Genomic DNA, 22,791 nt, shown 5'->3' with positions numbered 1-22,791 from the left:
GCAAATTTTCTGTGTTGAAAAGTTAAAGTTCCTAGCACACCCAAAATTCTCTATGCAAAAAACTAAATGGCTTCCAATCAAGGCAACTTGAACATATTTCTCTGCTACATGAAGAAGCAGAGAAAAGGAAGCAAATCAGGCTTCCATGGTGAGCTTCCCTCCCTATTCTAATTGTACTTACATTTACTGTGACAGAGATCACAAAAATATACAAAGTACAAAGTATATAAAACCCCTACTTGAGTCTGGGGTGGGAGATGAAATATGTCTCGCTTATCAAATGCTCTGCAAAAAAGCATCAAATCAGTCATTTGAACTAGAGAGAAGGCAGACTAAGAAGAGGCCCTCTTCTGTTCAGAAAATGGAGACTCATAAACTTCCATAGGTGGGCAAGTGCAAACCAGGTGCTGGTCTCCATAGATGTCATCAATCCGGGCAATGGTTGGCCAGAATTTATTCTCCGGTTTCACAAAGGGCTAAAGGATACAAAAGATGGAAATACCATGGAATAATCTGAGAGGTTTCTCTTGTCAGGGAGATTTCAATATATTGCCATAGCCTACAATACCACTTGCCCAAAGAGAATTCAGAAAGCATAAAAAGTTAAAAGCCAACCCTCCATTGCCGTCCCCTCGAAGCCAAATTTTGACCTGTGTCCCCACCCTGCCAAACAGACTGCAAAGCACCTCCTTCATTTAAGAATGAGAAAATGGAAAGAAAGATCACATTTGGCACAATGGGGCCATCTCCCATTGGACGGTAATAGAAAACATTAATCCACTTGACAGGGACTTCTATTTGGTTTTTTTGCACAGTGAACCCTGGACATTCTCAAGCCTCTGGTTGACACTCCGAATTGCCCTTAGAGCTCAGAATGCCAGTTCCTGTGCTCTGCACCCCACATGGCTGCTATAAAGAGGGGACTGGAAAAGCATAGTCCCTTGGGGTAGATGATGGCTCCTCACACACATGAACCCTATACCAACTGACACATTCATCTTCAGAGAACTTACGAGTGGGAACGCCGCCACCTCTCTGGAATAAGGCCGATCCCAGTGGGAGGATGTGACACAGGTCAGGGAGTGTGGAGACATCTGAGATAGAGACATGGACAGAAGAGGGATCAGATAGAATACCACTTCTCCCCTGGCACTTCACATGACCAGTGAGTTTCTGAAGAAAGCCTGCTGTGTTGTTTCAAATTGGTGGGGAAGCACATCTTGGTAGGAAATTTTTTATTGTGATATATTTATTTCAAATATCAGAAAATTAATGGTAATGTAATAAGCACATCCACCATCCAACACAGATCAACAATTTGTCATATTTGCTTGACCTTTTGATAAAAGAATATATACTCAGTTGAAGCTGCCTGTATATCCCCCTTCCATCTCAATGCTTTCCCTCTTCCCCAGTGATAACCACTATCTTATTTCATGTTTACCATACTCATCAAGTTTTTACAGTACAATTACTAGTGCTATTACAATTATATTAATAAATAACATATAGCATAACTTGGCACATTTTAAAACATGTTGTCATCCTAATGATTTTGTAATTTGCTATTTTTTAGATTCTTACAGTCATTTTAGAAAATAGCCTAAATTCTGAAAGAATCAGCAATATCCACAGAAAAGAATACTAATAATGACAGTAAAAATGACGATACAACATTCCTCGATAATTCTGTCAAACTCCTATCTAGCAAGGTGCCTATCTTCTCCTGCCCCTGCACTCCACCTTCAGCTGGACAGTTGTAAAACTTGCCTGAGCTTCCCCAAGCATCTCAGAGTTATATTCTGACTTACAGCCATAACACAAACACAGCCTTTGTCATATTCTTAATCCCAGCATAAGAATGTCTCATCTAATGAGAAACTTGTGGGTCTGACCAGATGTAACGTTCAGACCAAGTATCAATTTAGTTGTTCTAAGAGGTAGTAACTACTCCAATACAAGAACTTCTCTTGCGTTCAGGAACCGTGACAAAGTGACCAGACACTATCTTCTCCCTATGACATGTTCCGGATGAAGTACGAGTACCCACTTACCTTCAGTGGATTGACCCTGGGGTCAATGCGGCCCTCCTCAATATCAGCGATCTCCTGCCGAATGCTGATCATAGCATCACAGAATCTGTCCAGTTCTGCCTTGTCTTCTGACTCTGTTGGTTCAACCATGAGAGTCCCTGCCACTGGCCAGGACATGGTAGGGGCATGAAATCCTAACAGGAAATGGGGAAACTTGTATCACTAACTTTGACATCTGCAGTTTGGAAGAAGAGTCCCTCTCCATCCTGTAAGTTATTCTAAGGAAATTGCTGGATGAATCTGAACATATGATTCATTTCAGCACCGTTTGTGGAAGAAAAATTGAAGAAATAACTTAATATCCAACAAGAGTGGATGAGTTAAGCAAAGTTTACAGAACATACATACAATATGTATACAACATTCAAAGCTTATAAATTTCTTGTTAATTGGATAAACATTTAAAAATATTAGGTAAGGGCCGCCCCTGGTGGCGCAGTGGTTGAACACCGGGCTGCGAAGCTGCCCACAGCCTCTGCAGTGCCAGTTCGATCCCCGACTGCCAGCGAGGGTCCCACATGCTGCGCAGACCTCTTCTGCCGCACCCGCTGCTCCCCTCAGCAGTGTATTTCGTCAGTCTGCCTGTTCTGTTCCCTGCTTTGGCTATGGTGGATTCTCTCACCCTCCCGCACTTCTGACTGTACCCAGTGCTTGTATAAATAAATAAATAAATCTTTAAAAAAATAAAAATATTAGGTGAAAAAGGCAAGTTACATAATTATATCTTTTTTGTTTAAAAAAAGGTGGCTAAATCAAGGGAAAGGAGACAATGGTAAGGCGAATGATTTAGTGATATACTGTATACAGTACATACATTTATTGGTTCTCAGTAATGAACACCTGAAACTTATGTAGTTATAATGTAATGTTACTTCAATAAAAATGAAAAACAAAACCCAAAGTAAGTATGTGTGTTTTTTATGAGGGAAGACATTATGAAGAATAAATATTAAATTTTTAATAGAGGTTATTACCAGAAAGTGAAACTGGAATTTTTATTTCATTTTGATTGTTTTAGAATCTCTCTATAATACTATACTTGCAATGATGAGAAATTAAAATATCACCTGTGAAAAGTTAAAGCAGCAAGCATTAAAGAATCTGCAGAGTTTCTGTCCCTGTTATACAGAAGAGGAAACTGAGGCTTGACCAGTATATGGAAAACCTCTATAGAGTGAATACACTAGATTCTATGATAATGTTGTTTAATTTACCACAAATCCATTCATCTGTCTGTTTTTTTACTATTATTTTAAACATCCTTGTTCATTTTTTCACAATATAGGATTTGTCCCCTCAGGTGTGGACACTATAGGGTTAGGGTTAGGGACACTATAGTTTCCCCACCATGAAAGCACCCATAGTCCTTGACCATATTCCAATGTGTTTCCCTTTCCCTCCTCCCCTGGTTTTCTACTCTCCCTCACCCCTCTCCTGAATGTTTTAGATCTATGGTCTGCTTTCAAGGGTCAGTCTTACAGATTGTCTTTGTCTGATCCTTTGGTTTCTCAAGATGCCACACAGAAGTGAAACCATCTGCTATTTATTTTGCTGTCATTACTACACATCACCCTTAAACACTTCAGCATGCACATCATTAACTAGAACTCAAGAGCTATTCATATATTTTTGTGAAAAAATTTACATAGAGTGAAATGCATACCTCTTCAGTGTACCACTTAATAACTTGACAAATGCATAAACTGCCAATCAAACCAAAAAGGGATTTTAAAAAAAATAAGCTGATCTCTCTACCCATTAAGTCTGACCTCAATTCAATGGGTAAGTAAATGTAGTCCCACACGTTTTGCTATAGTGGTTTTCCATATCTGGAACCATCTGAGTTGTCTTGAAAATAAAAATTCCTGGTCTTGACCCTAATTCAAGAAGTGCAAGGTAGGATCCCAAAAATCTATGGATTTTAAAACTCCCCAGGTGATTCTGACTATTAAAAGTTTGGAAGTCACTGTCCTAAGATAGTGTATCCCAAACTTGCCTTTCAGACTCATTCAGGGGGTACTTGTTAAATGTATAGATTACTTGGTCTCTTCTCTAAATTCTGATTCAGTGAGTATGGCTAAGACCCTTTTCATTGTTGATTTCTTACTTAGTCACTTATTCTCTCACTCATAAAACACATATGTGCTGAGTGCCTACTATGAGCTTGGACAACTATGAACTCAGGGCAAGTGTGAAAATCACAATAGGGACCACCAAAATAATGTCAAGATTGGAAGAGACAGGACTTGGACATACGATGTGATAACTTGAATTACCATTCCCTCTCCCTCATTGCAAATGTTGTTGTAGTAAGATGAGGGATTCAGATAGTGCATCGCAGTGTTGAAGTGTTATCCCTAGTCAGGCAGCAATCAATCATTAGCAGGCAGGCTGAATCAGAAGGCAGTTCTGTCAGATTACAGGAGCTGCCAAGAGGAGAGTTTGAGGTGGTGACTGCTAATTTTGTTAATGAAAGCTTTCTATGGCTTTCCCACTTAATTATCTACATACTAAGATCAGTCATTCAAGAGAAGAATAAGTCACAAATAAGGGACTCCTATTAAGATACACTAGTAATACCATTAAAGTTTTCAATGTTCTTATTAAAAGAAGTTGTTCAAAACATTAAAATTCAGATAGGCCTCCACATCCCTTAAAAGGTATAGTTCTCCCCAGTTTCAACTTTCTGAGAACTGAAGCATCTTTGATATGATTAATATGTCAATAAGAAAACATATTTTAATAAAGGCTACGCTGAATGATCCACCAACACAAAGATAAAGGGACGTGTCTTTCCAAATCCTTCCGAGAAGATTTCATAATCTCAGTGAAAAGAGTTATTGCTTCATCTCTCGAAGCAGCTTAAAGAGCCATTCCACGAAACAAATGGTTATAAAACTCAAATGTCATTCATTTCTAATACTTCCAGTTTACTCACAACCCTTCTCTTACCCTTACACCAGCTTACCTCTTCATGCTGTTCTCCATTTGCCAGGAGTTCAAACTCACCAGAAACATAGGCTAAGAGTAGCAATCATTTTTTCTGGAATTTTTATATTAACTTAAACACTTACTTTCTTGGAAACTGATGGAGAATTCAAGATACATGATTTAATATTTAAAGGGTAGTGCCAATACAGTCACATAAGGAAAAGGCTTTTTCTCTATAACTTTGAAGGCCACCTAGAACCCTGGGCTCCCCATTCAACCTGGATTAGTTTTACTATGGTGCCTGCACATTCAGTTTGTACCTCAAGGTGGTTCACAGCCATCATGGGCAGCCACATGAATGTCAAAACTCTGAATTCCCTTACAGAGGCTCACTCCCACCAGGCCACTCACCATAATCCTGAAGCCTCTTGGCCACATCCACAGCCTCAATATTTGCAGACTTTTTGAAGGGTCTTGTGTCCAAAATAAATTCATGAGCCACATAACCTATTTGGGAAAATAGTTTCAGCCCAATATTAGCATCAGCTATCTATTTTACCCAAGAAAATGAGCAAATAAATCAGCTTTTAAATGCCTATCAATGAAGACAGAGAAGCCATGAGCACTTGGTAAGTTTATAGTTGGCAGTGAAGACTTCATCTGTTCTTATTTAAAATGAAAACTTTTAACATGTCTAGTCAATGTCTTCAATCCTTAGTGCACAACTCACCCATGAGTCAGGAGGCTGATGAGAGGTGGACTGCTGTGCCAAAACACAGCTGGAGTATTCCATGGAGTTTCCTGTGAATGAGATTATTTCTACTCCGAAGACCAAAATTCTACTTGCAACAGTTAAACATGTCTCCACAGGCTTGAGTCTTTTACATAAAATATTTCTACAGCTAACTATACATAGACAATCTTTTTGGTAACTTCAGCCCAACATCAAATAACTATTTCTTTGTGTGCACATAAAAATACTAAACATCTATCCATAAGACCCAGTTTTATGTGATTCTTCAAAAGGGTTTAGGAGGTTTTGGTTTCAGACAGAGTGAGAAAATAGGAGCTGTAAAACTATATGCCACAAGTGGTAAAGAGTTGACAAGGCCAGAGTCTCTGTGGGGGGGGGGTCAGTACACTTTGTTCTGCTTTGTAAACTGATTGTCTCTCTAGGCTCAGCTGTTGACCACCCATCCATTAAAAACACATCATCAAGTAAGTCAGCACTTTGATAAATAGAAGAACATTCCTGGGGGCATCCCAAAGTCCATGGCCCACATAAATATGAGATTCCTTCAAAGAAAGTTATCCACTGAGACAATTACTCCCCCTTAACCCACTTTCCTATTAGCAAACAATCTACTTAGAGATACTCAGAACAGACACAATTCCTTAAGCCTGTGAAGAACAGCTCCAGTCATTTACAGCCCTTGAGGATAGTCTGCTCTGCTTCTTTTTTTTTTTTTAGGATTTATTTTTGTAATTAATTAATTTATGCGTACAAGAACTAGGGTGAATGCCAGAGGTACGGGGCCATGAGAGGATTAACCAGAGACAGAGTGGGGAGCAGAACAGGTAGATCTACTGAAATACACTGCTGAGGGGAGCAATGGGCAATACAAGAGAGGTCTGCTGTGCCATGAGGGTAGCTCCCTGGCCAGGATGGAACTCTGGCTGCAGTGGCTGGTGATAGCTTGATAGCATTGAGACTCCTGCACCACCAGGGAGGCCCCTGCTCTGCTTCTTAAGTAATGAATGCATATGAAAGGATTCATTTCGTCTGAAAATTAAAGTATTAGAGCCTGAGACTTTTCATATGCTGTCACCTCGTTTTTAAAACATGCTTTCTAGGGCCTCCCCAGTGGTGTAGCAGTTGAGCGCTGGGTTGCAAAGCTGCCAGCAGCCTCTGCAGCACTGGTTCGATCCCCGGCCACTGGGCGAGGGCCCACATGGCACGCAGACCTCTCCTGCCGCCCGCTGCTCCCCTCAGCAGTGTACTTCGTCAGTCTGCCTGCTCTGCTTTCCGCTCTCTCTCTGGTGAATTCTCTCACCCTCCCGCGCTTCTGAATGTACCCAGTGCTTGTATAAATAAATAAATTTTTAAAAAATTAAAAATAATAAAAAAAAACATGCTTTCTAATGATAACAACAGATTAAGTTTATAAGGAGTGTAATTTCAGAAATAGAAAGTTATATTGATAGGTAAACTCAGGGGAAAAAAAAAAAACCTAAACAGAATGACCATTTGGAATCATTAGGGGAACAAATCACGAGGTTACGGGAGTCTTTATCAACTATTAATTCCAGAAATCCTAAATGCTCTAGTATACTACCCCACTTTGGGAGGCCAGCCACAACCTTTGACCTTTCTTCTCACAGTCTCTGGCAGCACCACACCCCACCCCCAGGTCTGTGACAACAACACAAAGAAAGTTAATGAAGCTCACTGCTTTGAAGACACTCAGAGAGCAGATAGGGGTGGAGAGATGGGGGCCACATGGTTGTGGAGAGGATGCACAGTAGTCTCCATGCAAAAGTTCAGTAAGAGCTGAAAGCCAAGCCAAACCCAGAGCTAACAATAACGCTTCATCTGCAGAGGCCCCCCGCCACAGTTTAGCAGCTTGGAAAGAGCTCCATTTTCAAAATGAAGTTCAGATGTAATTTTCTAAATCCATATTCTAATGTGTCCAAAAGAAAACTACATGAAATTGTGTGTGGAATTTCAGCATCTCTTTCTCCCTCTTCCTCTCTCTCTCCCTCCCTCCCTCCCTCTCTCTTTTACTCTCTCTCAGTACTTGGGCCCTGAAAGGAATAAAATTTAGCTTGGCTGTTGGAGGCCAAATACCAAAATGTTCATCTTTGTTTAATGTTTTTTTTTTTTTAAAGATTCATTTATTTATTTATACAAGCACTGGGTACAATCAGAAGCACGGGAGGGTGAGAGAATTCACCAGAGCCAGAGTGGGGAGCAGAACAAGCAAAAGGACCGAAGCACACTGCTGAGGGAAGCAGTGGGCAGCTGGAGAGGTCTGCGCGACCCTCACCTGGTGGCCGGGGATCAAACCAGCGCTGCAGAGGCTGCCGGCAGCTTCACAGCCCAGGGCTCAACTGCTGCACCACAGGGGGGGGGGGGGGGGTTGTTTACAGTTCTTAAGAAGAAAAAAGGGCCTCCCCTGGTGGCGTGGCGCAGCGGTTGAGCGCTGGGCTGCGAGGCTGCCCTCAGCCTCTGCAGCGCCAGTTCGTTCCCAGGCTGGCGGCGAGGGTCCCACCAAAAAAAAAAAAAAGAAGAAGAAGAAAAGATACACAAACCTTCTATGGCATATAGTGTGCCAGGGCTATCTGAAGCAGAAATTACATAAAATGATCAATGCCAGTTCTGCTTTTCACTAATTAGGTGTTTCCACTAACTTGGCCTAACCATGACTATAACTCAGAGTCTGAAAAGATACCAATTCAAAGGATCAAGGAGAGGAGGGAAGTGGAATAATAAAAAACAAAGTATAACTGGCTTGACTCTAAGCTTAGAACAACCTCCTTCCCAACCCCTCACACACTGATTGTCTTCTGGGCCTGAAAATGACATGGGAAAGTGCTACAGAAAAAATAAGACTTCTTAAAACCCTCCTGAAGAACAGGGACCTGAGCTTATTTGCCCCACATCCTTGAGGTAACTACCAAGAAATAAGTGGAACTTGCTATATGAATTCTCTGCAAAGCTTGGGTGGACAATCAATGTGCATCCTGTTCAGTTGCAATCCAGGAACCATGACTAACAGAATCAAAACTCCTGTTTCCCTGGGAATGAGGCTGGGGCCCTGGTCTCAGGAGGGTCACTTTAGGGAGGGCTTGGGATGTGAGCTCTTAACCCAAGGCACATGTCTGGCCACAAAGGCCACAGGGAACTTCCTTGGGGACAGGAATTTCTAGGCAGAGGTAGGTTTGTTCTCATCAAAAAGGGACAGGCATTCATGAAATTAAACATAAATAAAACATTGCGATACTAACAGTTTTTTACTTCACTCATGGAAACTTCATTTAGATCAAACAGTGAATGTAATTAACTTCCCAGAAGAGCAGACACCTGTGAACTTCTTAAACTCCTGCCTTTAAAATGTATCATCCTGAGGTGATTTCTTTCTTTCTTCATCCCAGCAGAATGAGTAGTAAGGCTGTTACCCCACACCAGTTGCCCTCTTCCTCGCTTCAAAAAACCATGAACCTCAAGTGATTGGCTGGGATTTTCAAATCTTTCCCAAAAATGGTTCATAAAGGCAAGCCTGGAGTTCATTAAAATTATTGCCTCACAGTCATGCTTAATTCCAAAGTCTTACAGTAAGTAAATATGATTAACAGTCTTCTAATATTGCCATTAGACATTTTGGAATACATTGTGTTTATAAGAACATTTGGGGCCCTCAGGAGATACAGTGATGTTTCTTTTGTAGGTCCTAAAATACAGAGCCTTAAACTGTATAATGAATGTGTTTACCAGACCAAACATGTGACAGTTTTAGGTTTCATGAACTTTGGGATTGGTAATAAGGTCTGGAATCACATCACCAATCTATATCTGCTTAGGATGAAAAATACTACTCATTATTTAACTCTGGAGTAAAATGTCAAAGCAAATGGAAATCTCATTCATCTTTTTGTGCTACAAATTCTCAAGGACTGGGACAGTTTCTGCCTAAAGCAGTCACAATGTTAACACATGGTAGGCACCCAAAATGCATGTGTCACTCACTTTCCTCAGTCCTGGAATGCAGCCCAGCCCCACATAGACCAGATCACATCCATTCTTGCTTTAAAGAGCTAAACTTTGCAAATCACATAGCTCTGTGAACATACTAAAAATCACTGCCGTGTACATTTTCAGTGGGTAATTTGTGTGGTATGTGAATTTCAAATCAGTAAACCTGTCAGATAAAGTTAATAATAAAGAAGTTTTAAACATAAAAAAATCAAATCTTGTAAATTAAAGCAAAAAAGATGATCTTTCATCCAGCAAATGGCAAAGGTATTTTGGTAGTGGTTTGTGTTTTTTTTTTTTTTTCTTTTTTTTCTGTCAGGTACTCAGGTGTAATGGTTATTCATATGCTATTAGTGTGAACAAAATTAGTATGAAGTTTCTGGGGGTAAATGAGGCCATATGTATCAAGAGCTTAAATGTATTCATACCCTAGGAGATTATTTCTGTTTAACAACTCTAACCTATGGAAATAATCAGAGATGCTTTAAAAACTCTACCTACAGAATATTCAGGGTAGTTTTGTTAAAAATGCAAACAAATGAAGGAAAAAACCCCAGTAGAACCGCTTAAATCATGAAACATCTACACAATGAATTGGATAGTCACCTGCAAAGAACACTAAATGATAAAGGAAAAATAAATGTTCACAAGACATTTAAGTTAAAAAATGAGATACAAACTGTGTTGTAATAGGATCTCAATTGTCTAAAAGTGTGATGAGAAGGAATACAGTACAATATTCATAGTGGTTATGTCTGGTTGATAGAACCATGGGTCATTTAAATTTGCTTCCACATACCTTTTTTCCCCCCAAATTTCCATGTGGAGTATATATTCATATAATCAGACAGAACAAATATTTAGGCTAATCCTTACAGGCGACATATAAGCAGAATATATTTCATGGCATAGAAGCGATATTTGAATTGATTAGTAGTGCTTGCAGCCTCCTTATTACCCACTTTAGAAGCATTTTATTGTGTTGCTTAGAGACATATTGCCCTCAACTTCCTTTCCTATTCCTTGAGAAGCACACCTAATCAGTTTCTGGCTATTCCTTTCTTTTCTGTTTTCAAATTCCAGAACCACTCCTCTGGAAATTTATAAGACAAGACCAACCTTTAAATTAAGACCACAGTTGTAGACATACATGCTGCCTGGGTCAGAGAAACCAAGAAGTAAAGCGAACCCTACATCCTGACGCCTGCGGTCCACGTATGCTGGTGAATGATGCCGTCTCTCTGCTCCCAGCAATAAATACCCATATGTCCCTCCTCTCAGGTTCTGTGCCTCCCATCATCTGATTTTGCTCCCCTATGTATTATTGCCTTGACTATAGCTTCATTCCCCCCCTCTTCCTAGCCATTTCCCTGGCTGTTTAAAATCATGTTGTTTTCTTATTTAAAAAACACAACAAAACTATGATCTAAGAAGCAACTTTTGCCCCCCAACTACCAAACTTCCTCAAACCATGAATGCTCCTCCCCAACCTCAGGCCCCTTCTTAGCTCGTTTTCATCTGGAATCTGCCTCAGCACTTTACCATGCTTTCAAAGACTTTGTAATTGTTAAAAGCAAAGATTCTCTCTAAGAGTCATATCATAAAATCAGCCACTTGCTCTTCAGTGTTTCTCCTTGTTATGTAACACCACACACATGTTTTTGAGCAGGTGTGTTGTGCCTGGCATGATGCCAGGTATGGGGAGCTTAAGAACTAAAGCAGATAAGGTCTCCACTCTGCACAGTTCAAGGTTTGATGGACAGTGCCAAACAATAACCCATGCAGGAATCATCTCAAGTGTGGAGGGAGCCAAAATCAGGGAAGAGTTCTCTCCACTTGGAAAGGGAGGTTTCAGGGAGGAGATGGGCCCAGAACAGAAGCAGGAAGGACAAATGTGGGGGCAGGGAGTTTTAGGGAGACACTATGACAAATGTTTCTAGGGCTATAAAGCTGCCCTGTGCACAGAGTCCCGTCTCAACAGCACCCCCTTCTTTCATAACCAACTCGCGGTCCCATGCTACCCCTACAGCCTCATCCTATGCTTCCTCTTCTTGCCTCTTCTTCAGCCCAACACACATGCCACCCAGAGGACTGCATAAACTCTATGTATGTGGGTTTCTCCTACTGTTCTTTCCAGGGTCATCTCATGTGTCTTTTCCTAACTATTCTACCCTACCTCGCCCAGTCTGAATTACTCTTGGAACATTCCCACAGCATTTTGTGAAGTAATTAGTTTGCAGTATTTATATACACATGTCTCAGTGGTGTGGGCTCCTTGTTGACCTGGCCTGTGTCGACTAAGTGCCTAAAAAACATGAACCCCCTAAACTAAATTTAAATATTTCCAATTATTCTATGTTTTTTATTGGTATATGCTGGAAAACAGAAGCTGGCTGCCCTCTTCAGAAAACCACATTAACTAGATCAAACTCGCTTTTATCAAGAAAAAAACAAGTTTATAGAAGACTAATATATTAATACTTGCCTCTTGCACCCCTGAAAAGAACTCGGTAGTGTTTTTCTAATCGCTTGGCCATGTAGTTAGCATTTAATATGGCAACTTCCGTGGCCTGCTTAAGGCCTTTGCCTCCCATCATCTGCAACAGAGGGAACAAAAGTCATCAACCATGGAACAGGTAAGCCCAGTATTCCCTAACCAAAGACATGCCTGAAAAATCCCACCCACAAAGAAAAGCCACACTCTGGATTACAGATGAGTAAAAAAGTCCTAGTAAGGATTTCTGTCAGTGCTCTCTAAGTCTGGAATAATTGTTGGTTTTTTCCTCTGAACAGTAACCTTACATTCTTTTAATGTAGTAACAAAGATAGACCAAGGCAAAACTGACTGCTAAAGAGGAAAAAAGATCATTCTTCAGGTACATGCATTATGGGGAGTTTTTGTTTGTTCATTTGTTTACAGTGAATGTAGATGTTTTTTGACAATTGCCAGGAATCCTACAGGATCTTGGCCAAAATCCCCACTGAATATATTTTGTATGTTTTATCATTGTCAAGGCTATTTGTGTTTAACAACTGTCAGTTTCAGTCATCCATTTATGGGAGTAAATAGGTCCCTGCGATTATATAGGTGAATGGCATCACTAACCCAAGAACAAAAATTAAGATTGTACCAATGATATTGCCACTTGCTTCCCACAAATACTTAATATAACATGGAGGCCTGATATATATTAAATATATAACTAGTACAAAGAATAAGAAAATATCAGGTAAAGCTGCAGGGACAGTGCAATTCAAAGTAATGAGAGGACACATTTACCAGGCTAATCAAAGAAGGTTGGCTCGAGTAAGAGTTAGATCCTGTGAAGCTAGTGAGACCTAGTGGTAAAGCCAGAAGAGCTCTGGGACCCTCAGAGTAAATCTAGCAGTCCTTTGGGGACTTGCACTTGTCCAAGATGAAATGCAATGTGGAAGGAAGAACAGGCTCTAGAGTCCAGATGGTAAGTAACAACAGCCCAACACTCAGGGGCAACCTAAATCCTACTTTGGCCTCCCTGGTAGCCTAGGGATTAAGTCTCAGTGCTATCATCTCTAAGGCCTGAGTTTGTTGGATCCCTAGCTAGGGAGCTACCCCACATGGCACAGCAGACCTCTCCTGTCTTGCCCACTGTTCCCCTTAGCAGTGTATTTCAGTAAATCCACCTGTTCTGCCCCCCACTCTGTCTCTGGTGAATCCTTTCATGCCCACCCCCCACCCCTGCACCTGTGGTCTACCCCCCCAGTCTTCTACGCAAAAAAAGAAATTTTTTTAATCCTACTTTATTATTTCTTAAATTGAGCTAATATTGGTTTAATCATTAGGTATAACACCCTTTAGGTGTCGTTTCTACACCCACCCCCATTTATTTCATTTTTAAACTGAGGCTCTGTCTGTATTCCTGGCACACACCAAACTAGCTTTGGATGCATTTATTTTTTATAGGTAGGAAATCATCTCCAACCCAAGTAAGTCCATAACAAATAACCTAGGTTTATGGGACCTAGGGACCCAAAGGGAGCTGGAAATTAAATTTGGTTTGCAAGGAAGCAGACCTTATTATGATTGTTTTTGTTATTACTATTTGCAAAATAATTGATTATCATTTTAAAAAGCTGTTTTTTGTGTCCAAGGCACAGAATTATTGTTTCAGCTTTCCAGAAAAAGAAACATAAATATCATACTGTTGGAGAATAACAGCTAGCCCCACAGAACCCTCCAGTACGATCTGTAGAGCTGAGTTTTGGGGATTGTTTCACCAGAAGCCACCACCTATAATGAGGGAAGCTGTTTTGTGAAGGCTGCTTTAATTAGTGAGAGGAAGAACTGTTCCTATCCAGAGCACAGTCTTGTCAGCCCAGGAGGTGGGCAGGACAGTTTGAACAGGAGTTGTACAAAATAAACTCTTGCCTTACTGTTTCTTGAAGAAAGACAAAGCAAGGAAGCCTGTTCTCTTACAAAGCCTAATTACCTCTGAGAAATACAACTCCACAGGACCTACAGAGCCAAAAACTTTGGGATTCCACCCTATAATTAAATTTCCCTTACTTTTCATCTTATCCCCAGGTCCCCAAGAAATATAAAGGGAAGTAAGAGGTGCTCCTAAAACTCATCTCAGGATCTCAACCAAGTGCAATAACTACTATGTGCACTGTCTTTCACTTGCAAGAGGCCCTATAAACCCTACAGGAAACCAAATGACGTGGCTAGAACATCCACATGACTCATGGAACTTTGTCTGGAAAAACATATCTGGTATGTCAGTTTCTCTGATGTTAAACTCGCTGTGAGAACACAAATGAAACAGCAGTGACACAGGCATTAAATGAATTTTAGCTGATCCCTATCACATTTATTCCAACCAAATCATCATCAATATTTACTGAGTCACATCTCAGATCATGGATGTCTTCACACTGAAGTCAAGAAGAATGTCTGCAGTCTTGGTTCCCCACTGACACGTTAGATCCCCCGCCATGTCCCTCAACCTCCCTACCTCTCCCTACCCCTCACCCCCCCACCCCCCCCACACACACACTTAATACACTTTTACAGGCCTCACCTTAATATAAGCCCATGAAATGGGCAAGATGGAACTGGAGCCCCATGGAGCAGCACTGACAGTACCCACAGGCCAGGCACGCTCACTTGTCTTTACTGAAATGATGGGATGATCGGGCAGAAAAGGGGCAAGATGCTTCTTCCTATATTTTTTTAACAGAGCAAATTCAGAAGATGTAAAAAGAGTCATTCCAAGCAAACAAGCAAGTGCTTGCCCCTCTCAGGAAACTCCATTCCTAACAGGGGAACTCTGACAGAGGAAGGGATATGACATCAAGGAGGGCAGGAGACCTGCTAAGGGGCAGATGTTCAGGAAATGTTCCTTCCTGCCTCCTCCTCCTCTTCTGGAAGCATGGATCACTAGCCAGCAGTGTCCCAGTGGTGCACCAAGTGCTGTGGTGGAGGATTTGGAAAAGGTCGGAAAATAACTGGCTTGTAAAATCATGGGTTCCAAGATGTGGGGACATACAGCCCTACACCCTCACCTTTCTAGCCTCACCTCATACTTTCACAAGGCATCTAAGGGACAGAGTGTGAGTGAAAGAAGAAACCCCATGGGGCTGTCCATCCCATCCACCAAGGGAAGATAAAAGTCATTCACCCTGCATCCCCCACAGTTTAGGCACTGGGGTGCCTCCATTTACTTTAATAATAATCAAAAAGAAAAGCAGAACAAAGCAAGGAGGTGAAGCTCCCAGAAATCCTGAAGACTGATCGCTCGGCACATTCTTGGAAGACTGAAGAAGCTAAGAAAATAGCTGACTAGCACCATTTTCACAAGATGATTCAATCAATTCACAGTATAAGAAGTTGTCAACAGCTAGAAGATGTTCCTTGAATCTTATTCTGACTTCTCAGATATAATAAGAATTCATGCTGAAAGGTGTTCAACATCTTAGATCCATTCACTTTTCTTTGGGGGCAAGTGAGAACATTTAAGTTCTACTCTCTTAACAAATTCCAATTTTATAAGAGTTTATCAATATATGATATTGACAATATATTGTTATCAATATTTTATCAATGTTATCAGTAGTATAGTCAGCATGTTATACACTAGATCCTCTGACCTTATTCATCTTAGAGTTGAAAGTTTGAACCCTTTTGCCAACCTCTCCCCACCAACCTCCTGGCCCCCAGAGCCTGGAAAACGCTTTTCTACTTTGAGTTATTTTTGTTGCTGTTGTTATATAATCCACTTTTAATGTAACCATAACTGATTTTTAAAAAGACAGAAAAGCTGCTTGAAAGTCTAAGTTAAAGGCTGAGAGGCTCCTCCCCAAATCCTAATATTCCATTTCTGATCCATAATGCTCCAGTGAAGTTCCCTATTCACTGGAAAGTTCCCTATTCACATTACTTTGTTAATAAATCTGTTGTCTGTGTATGTCAGAAGCTTAGTGGGCTTTACAAAATCTATGTATATTCCTCTTTGGTATACCCTAAAACACCCCTTTCTCTGCTCCGTACGCAGCTCCTAACAGGCACATTACATATAAAGGTAAGCTTGACACCTGGAGACCTTTAGTGGGAAGAATAGCAAGTTTGGGGCAATCTTTCATTCTCAACCCCCAAAGTCATCCTAAAGCCAGCATCGCAGAACTCACACTCCAATGGGCCCCATGCCGGGGCCTCCTCCTCCATGAGGAATGCAGAAGGTCTTGTGAAGATTTAGGTGTGAGACATCAGACCCAAAGTCTCCAGGACGACAGAGTCCCACCTGCCACAGAGAAGGAACCAAAACAAAAGTCAAATGCTTGAGAGGGTGATCCAAATAGGCAAACAAGCTATGGCCTCTCCCCTCACAGGAAAAGCAGGCAGAGTGTTCACAGAAATGTCCTCAATACTGACTGAGTTCTGCAGAAAAAAACTGGCATCCCATAGGCTGTGTGACTTGTGGTTTCTATAGAAACATCAATGACCATTTAGTTTACTTTAAATTTTAAAATACAAGTTTAAATATTCATCAATTCTTAACTACCATCCCTATGAGGGAAGAGAGTAAATACCCTAGAAAAATAGGCAATTTCACCCCAGCAGTTTTATCCTTCCCTGAGGCCAGCCTTGGGTGTCACACATTTAGCCCACAGGTCCCTCAGGACACACTCATGTAAGGAGCTGGAGGATCACCCAAGAGGATGCTGATGGGGAGAAACAAAGTGAGGCTGACAGTTGTCTTGAAGACTTTCTGAAACCAGCCACAACTTTCAGAAGCATTCTTGCCACTCCAGCATTCGAACTAACTCTGAATGTGGCCAAAGATAAAGAATTTATGATACTGAAGCAATAGAGAGTCCCAGGAATCAGACAGAAGCAAAGAAAAGCAGAAAGAGTCTGAAATGGTTAAAAAAAAAAAATCAATCAACAAGCAGAGAAGACTCTCAAGAGAAGATTGTCCTCTCCTCCAGTGGCTCCCCACAGCATTTCCTCAGAGGTGCACATCACAGACTCCCTTTTTTCCAAAACTGACATGGGGATAGTCCTTCAGGGATAGAACTATTCAGTTGTTTCACACTGATGAAGCTTCAGCCAGGTTAATGGCTTTGTCCAAGGCCATAGGAAATCAATATCCACCAAAGGCCAAAATGTGGGTCTAAATTACCTTAGGAAGGAAATCAGATGACCTCGTCTGTAGCACCCCCAGTGAGACTGCGCTCCCTGACAATCCCTGTCTCCAGCTTCAAACTTTTACCTCCTCTCCAGTACCCCCTAAGTTCTTCTCTAGGATCTATCATCACAGAGAAACTGGAGTACTTTCTTTGAAGTTCAATTAAAAAAAATAAGTCTCAGTTCTGAATTTAGTTTTGTGTTTTAAGACAACTGTCAAGAAGAGGAAAAAAATCTTTTTTTCTCAGTGGAAGCAAAGGAGCCGACCTGGGCGTTCATATTTGCCCCGTCTAGGTAAACCTGTCCTCCGTGTTGGTGGATCAGGTCACACACTTCGCTGATGTTCTCTTCAAATACTCCATTGGTGGATGGATACGTAATCATGATTGCTGCAAGGTTCTCTTTGTGTTTATCCACCTATGGAATAGAAAAGGCAGAGGGAGACAAGGGAAGAAATGTTTCTTTATTGGCAGATCATTGCATGTTATTTTAAAGGATTAACGAAGATGACCTTTCGTTACTGGAATTCTCTCAAAGTACCATGACAACAATGAGATCCCTTCAGGCTAAGGTTCTGTGGTCAGGAGCAAAAAGACTATTCAGGAGACTTATAGATATTTTGGGTCAACTCTCTAAGGTGGTTTTCCCTTTGGTTTAAGTTGTCTCAAAAATTATTTCACGTATTTTTTGTTCCCCTGACATGTCTATTCACACAGTTCATCTCACTCTGTGCATCCACCCATATGCCTTTTCCTTCCCATTCCATTGAAATTAGAATGTAAGATTCCCATATGGAGTGTATCTACTCTGATGAAAAAAATCTCCCTTATTTTTCCTTTTGACAGAAAACAAGCTTATATAAAAGATATTTTTCTGGGTTTTTTTGGCCAGTAAATCAGAGTAGGCTCATGTGCAAATGGCAAAAAAGAAAAAAGGTTATGTCTAATATCCAAGCAACTGTAATTGTAACTTCTGACCCCGAATATACATTGGTAGAAACTTTGTGGGGCCATGGAAGGGTAGAGGTGAATGGACGAGATGAGCAGCATTGTCTATGTTTCAGCCTCCCTTTGAAGGCAGTAATATGAAGTTCTGTCTTGGTGCCTAATAACCCTGACAAAATCACATTGCTATTCAACTGATTTCCTTTCCACTTAAGATGCAGCCTCCAGTCCACCAGTGGAAAGCAGATACGGTTGCTAAGCAACCTCTTCCTGGAGGTTGGGAGGTTAGGAGTGGGGGTTGGTATTGCAGGAAGGAGGGAGGAAGCTGCCTGAAATTCAGCAGGTAATGGTTGGGAAAGTCACAGACATTTGCAAAATCTATATTTATATTTTAATTCCCACACAAGGATTGAGAAGAACTGTGACTGCCAGTTTGATTATTAATGGGGGAAGGTTGGGCAGAAAGAGGCAGGCAGGTACTGCAAGGAATACCTTTACCACCACTATGAATAATTCATTCTGTTTTTTACACATGCACAGATTAGAGAATGGAGTTTCAATTTAAAGGACCTTCTCCAGGTTGGTGAAGGGAAAAGTAAAGTAGACTATGGTCAGCTTTGTTCTAAACTAAAAATGTGACTGTTGCTTTAATTTTTCTTATAGACATGGCTAGGTTTTCGGATTTTACGCCATCTTCCCCAGACCTATTCAGAGGAGGAATTGCAGCCTTTTCAATAAAATGCAAAAGAGGACAATGGTGATCTAAACCATCCAGTCCCTGATCCCCACCATCTCTTTCCACCCTAGACAATTCCCATCTGCTGAGTGCAGGACAGTTACCATGGCCTTGAGGTGAGCTGCATCAATACTCCCGTATTTATCCACCTCCACGGGCTGAATTTTCATGCCTGCCATGTGGGCACTTGCGGGATTGGTCCCATGTGCTGATTTCGGAATGAGGCAAACCTTAGAAATGTAATGAAATGAAGTAATGAAGGAAGGAGGATAGAAAAATCACCAGGCTAGTCATAATGCCAGAAATGTCCTACAACATGCTTGGAGCACAAATTAAATAGGCGCCACATACTTTAAAATGACCACTAGTGCCTTAAAATCTGCTAAAATTTATTACTATATTACAAAACAATGCACAAAAGCAGGAATTTCCACTCGAATGCTCAAATGCTATTCCCTGAAGACTATCAAAATATGAATACTCTCCTTCCTATACCAAACATACAAAAAGTAGGGCCGTGCTTATTCTATCCTTGTCTCAGCTATAATAAGTAAAAAGCACCTTACAAGAATATGAGCTTGGAAGTTAAACTCTAGGATTCAAATGCCCACATTACAGTTTCAGTGCTTGGTTGAGCTGAGATCCAAGAAAGGTCCTATCATACATATTCCAAGGCCTCCTAGTGTTGATACACCAATTATGTCATCATTTATAGGTTGCTTATTCTGTGTAATAAATTGTTAGTTACCATGAGAATCATAAAAGGAGCACAAAATCTGATCACACAATTCACTCATTGACAACTCTATCTTCTATATTTGTGGCTGCAAGTGCTATAGCAACTCAGAGCAAGGGCTACAGCTTCAATTGAAGATATCAGGAAAATGTGTCTCAAAAGTTAGGACCAAAGCTACAGCTTAAAGATTATGTTGAATTTTGGGGGATGGTAGACGCGGGGTCCAAAGTTAGAATTCTCAGATTTAAATCATCTTCATTACCTCCTACAATCAAGAAAAAAGAGGCGAACACATGCTCTGCTAGGTTTGAAGATGCATTGCCATAGATAAGTACCTCACTTGCCCCAACAGAAAGCCACAAAGAAAAGCAGTAATCACCCTGAAAATAATCATTTTTTAAAATCCCAGAACCAATAATACAATCTCTTGAAGAGAAATGGATGATTATGGTAAAAAAATGGGCTTTAGAAGGAAAAAATTAAGCTTACAACAATTTCCAATGTTGTCCATTTAAGAAAAATGCATGTCTACAAAAAAAGAACTGCAACCAGAGGCAAACATGGAATTACTGTGTAACTCTTCTGAGATGGAAGGTTTGTGTCTTATTGAAATGGCTGCCGGACTCATGCTAGCTATACTGTGCTGTCCTTAAATCCTTCTTTCTTGTTTAAATGCTTCCCTTTTGCACTGAAATTTTTTCCTTTCATTTCTCAGGATTAGAGCTGGAATCACAAGTCCTTTCTCACAAGGTATTTTTATTCTAAAAAAGGATATTTTGAATAAAAGAATCCCTTCTGGGCAGAAAATTGATCAAGGAGGAGAAAAACAAATATTAAAAATAAATATAAAATCTTTCTTAAAGGCCTAAATTAAGGATTCATACCAAAGAACTTCTGCTGAAACAAAAACTTTCAAGCCAACAATGTCAACCATGCTGTGACATGCTGAATAATGGGCCCCCAAAAGATCACTCTTCCTAATTCAGAACCTATAATATTACTTTTTTATGGCAAAAGGGACTTGGCCATATGTCATTGAATTGAGGATTTTGAGACAGGAAATGAATGATCCTGGGATAGGATCTTGAAACCTGGATGATAGGTTAGGTTCTAAATGTATTTATGATTGTTCTTATGAGAGGGAGGCAGAGGAAAATTTGACCATAGAGGAATTAGGAGATGTGATGACTGAACAAGAGGTTGGAGTGACAGCAGAAGCCAAGGAATGTAGAAGCCCTCTAGAAACAAGGAAAGACAAGGAAACATTCTGCAATGGATCCTCCAGAAGGAACTAGGTCTGCCAATACCTTGACTTAACCTGAGTAAAACCAATTTCAGACCTCTGGCCTCCATAACTATAAAAATAAATTGGTATTGTTTTAAGTTACTGTTTGTAATAATCTGTTATTCATATTTGTTAAAGCCATAGGAAACTAAGGCACTACTTAATAAAAGTTGTGAGAGGGAAAAAGTCTCAGTGATTTTGCCAATGATTTGTTTCTATGCTGTTATTATCCATTTCTGGTTTTCTATGTGTATTAAGAAACTTTAGGGCCTCCCCTGGTGGCGCAGGTGGTTGAGCGCAGCACTGTGAAGCTGTTGGCAGCCTCTGCAGCGCCGGTTCGTTCCCAGCTGGCGAGGGTCCCACATGGCAAAGTAGACCTCTCCTGTCGCGCCCGCTGCTCCCCTCAGCAGTGTATTTCATCAGTCTGCCTGTTCTGTTCCCCGCTCTGTCTCTGGTGAATCCTCTCACCCTCCCGCACATCTGGCCTGTACCCTGGTTCTTGTATAAATAAATATTTTTTTTTTTAAAAAAAGAAACTTTAATTGCTTTTTGTGATGCAAATTACCTCACTTTAAAATCATGTTGTTAAGAGACATGAAGTAAGACCCAGATTCCAGGCTTTGGAGTATCTAAAATTAAAAATCACTTTGGCATATTTATGCCAGTGTAAAAGGATTCTGTGTTTCTTCCCAAGGTGCCTGGAACAGACCCACCATAGATCATACTTAAACACTTACCAAATGAGTGAAGGATTAAAGAGAAATGCTTCTTTATAAGGGAAATCAATTTCTTCTCATTGGTAAAATCCAACCACCAAAGGCCACTACTTTGCCTCAAGCAGTTTGGAAGAAAGACATTCCCAAGAGTTTTGGGGAGTGTTTTTGGTGGGATTTGGTCAGTGTTTTCCCTTTGTTATGAAAGTTAGTCACTGACCAGAAGACCTGAGTTAATATTTCACCAGAAAATTGAGTTATTAATTATGAAGTATTTAGGACCATGATGGCAATTAATAACAATGCTTATTGAATACATTTGTATTCTCCCAAATTAAACTAGTGAATCAAGAACTTTGGTGATTGCGTTAGGAACTCTGACATTTAACCTCAAAGGAAATGTAAAAATGACTTCCAAAGACAGCTTGAACAAGAGAAATATCAGGAACCCAGGCGGTTCTGTAGCACATGATTTCCCCACACTCCCTTTTTTTAAAAGAAAGACATATTTTACTGGATTCCATTAGAGTCTATTGTGCAGGACCAGCTGTCTCAGACATCTCTGATGTGGAAAAATCCTCCCTGATTATTTGGATAATAAGTCATTTTCTTCTCCTCTAACTAAAAAAAGTTGGCTTTAATTAAAATCTTTAATCTGGAAAGGATGCCAACATTTCCATTCTGAAGAGTTCTATATTTCTGCAACCTCAGTGTCTGGGTGGCCTTCCCTGCCTCTTCTTCCTCCCTTTCCAAAAATGCAGGGGCCAGCACCTCTCCATTCTTCACAAAGGAACAGTCTTTCATAAGATATTTCAAGGAGAACAGCATGGGCATGATAGTGGTGTGGGCAATGGTGCCAGAAAAAATGTCGTACACAAGGGGACAGAGAAGAAAAAGGATGGAAAAACACAAAAAGAAGGAAAAGGAGTCAAAA

At 40.6% G+C, this 22,791-nt stretch overlaps 1 protein-coding gene across 1 annotated transcript in view; it reads right to left on the bottom strand.

Annotated features, from left to right (window-relative positions):
• Positions 1 to 332: 332 nt before the first annotated feature.
• GLDC (glycine decarboxylase) overlaps positions 333 to 22,791 on the bottom strand; it is a gene marked incomplete at both ends in the record, with an annotated part of 77,936 nt that continues 55,477 nt past the window's right edge. Inside the window, 10 exons of the mRNA XM_084237774.1 lie at positions 333 to 476; positions 1,014 to 1,094; positions 2,055 to 2,227; positions 5,436 to 5,531; positions 12,263 to 12,374; positions 14,838 to 14,979; positions 16,444 to 16,556; positions 17,711 to 17,860; positions 19,228 to 19,353; positions 20,122 to 20,124. Coding sequence (XP_084093900.1) covers positions 333 to 476; positions 1,014 to 1,094; positions 2,055 to 2,227; positions 5,436 to 5,531; positions 12,263 to 12,374; positions 14,838 to 14,979; positions 16,444 to 16,556; positions 17,711 to 17,860; positions 19,228 to 19,353; positions 20,122 to 20,124 — 1,140 coding nt within the window. The remainder of the gene's footprint in view (positions 477 to 1,013; positions 1,095 to 2,054; positions 2,228 to 5,435; positions 5,532 to 12,262; positions 12,375 to 14,837; positions 14,980 to 16,443; positions 16,557 to 17,710; positions 17,861 to 19,227; positions 19,354 to 20,121; positions 20,125 to 22,791) is intronic.

The sequence above is a fragment of the Talpa europaea genome (genome assembly GCF_964194135.1).
Source record: "Talpa europaea genome assembly, chromosome: 7".
NCBI lineage: Eukaryota > Metazoa > Chordata > Mammalia > Eulipotyphla > Talpidae > Talpa > Talpa europaea.
The sequence above is the reverse complement of the archived record's forward strand: the minus strand, read 5'-3'. Positions and strand labels throughout refer to the sequence as shown.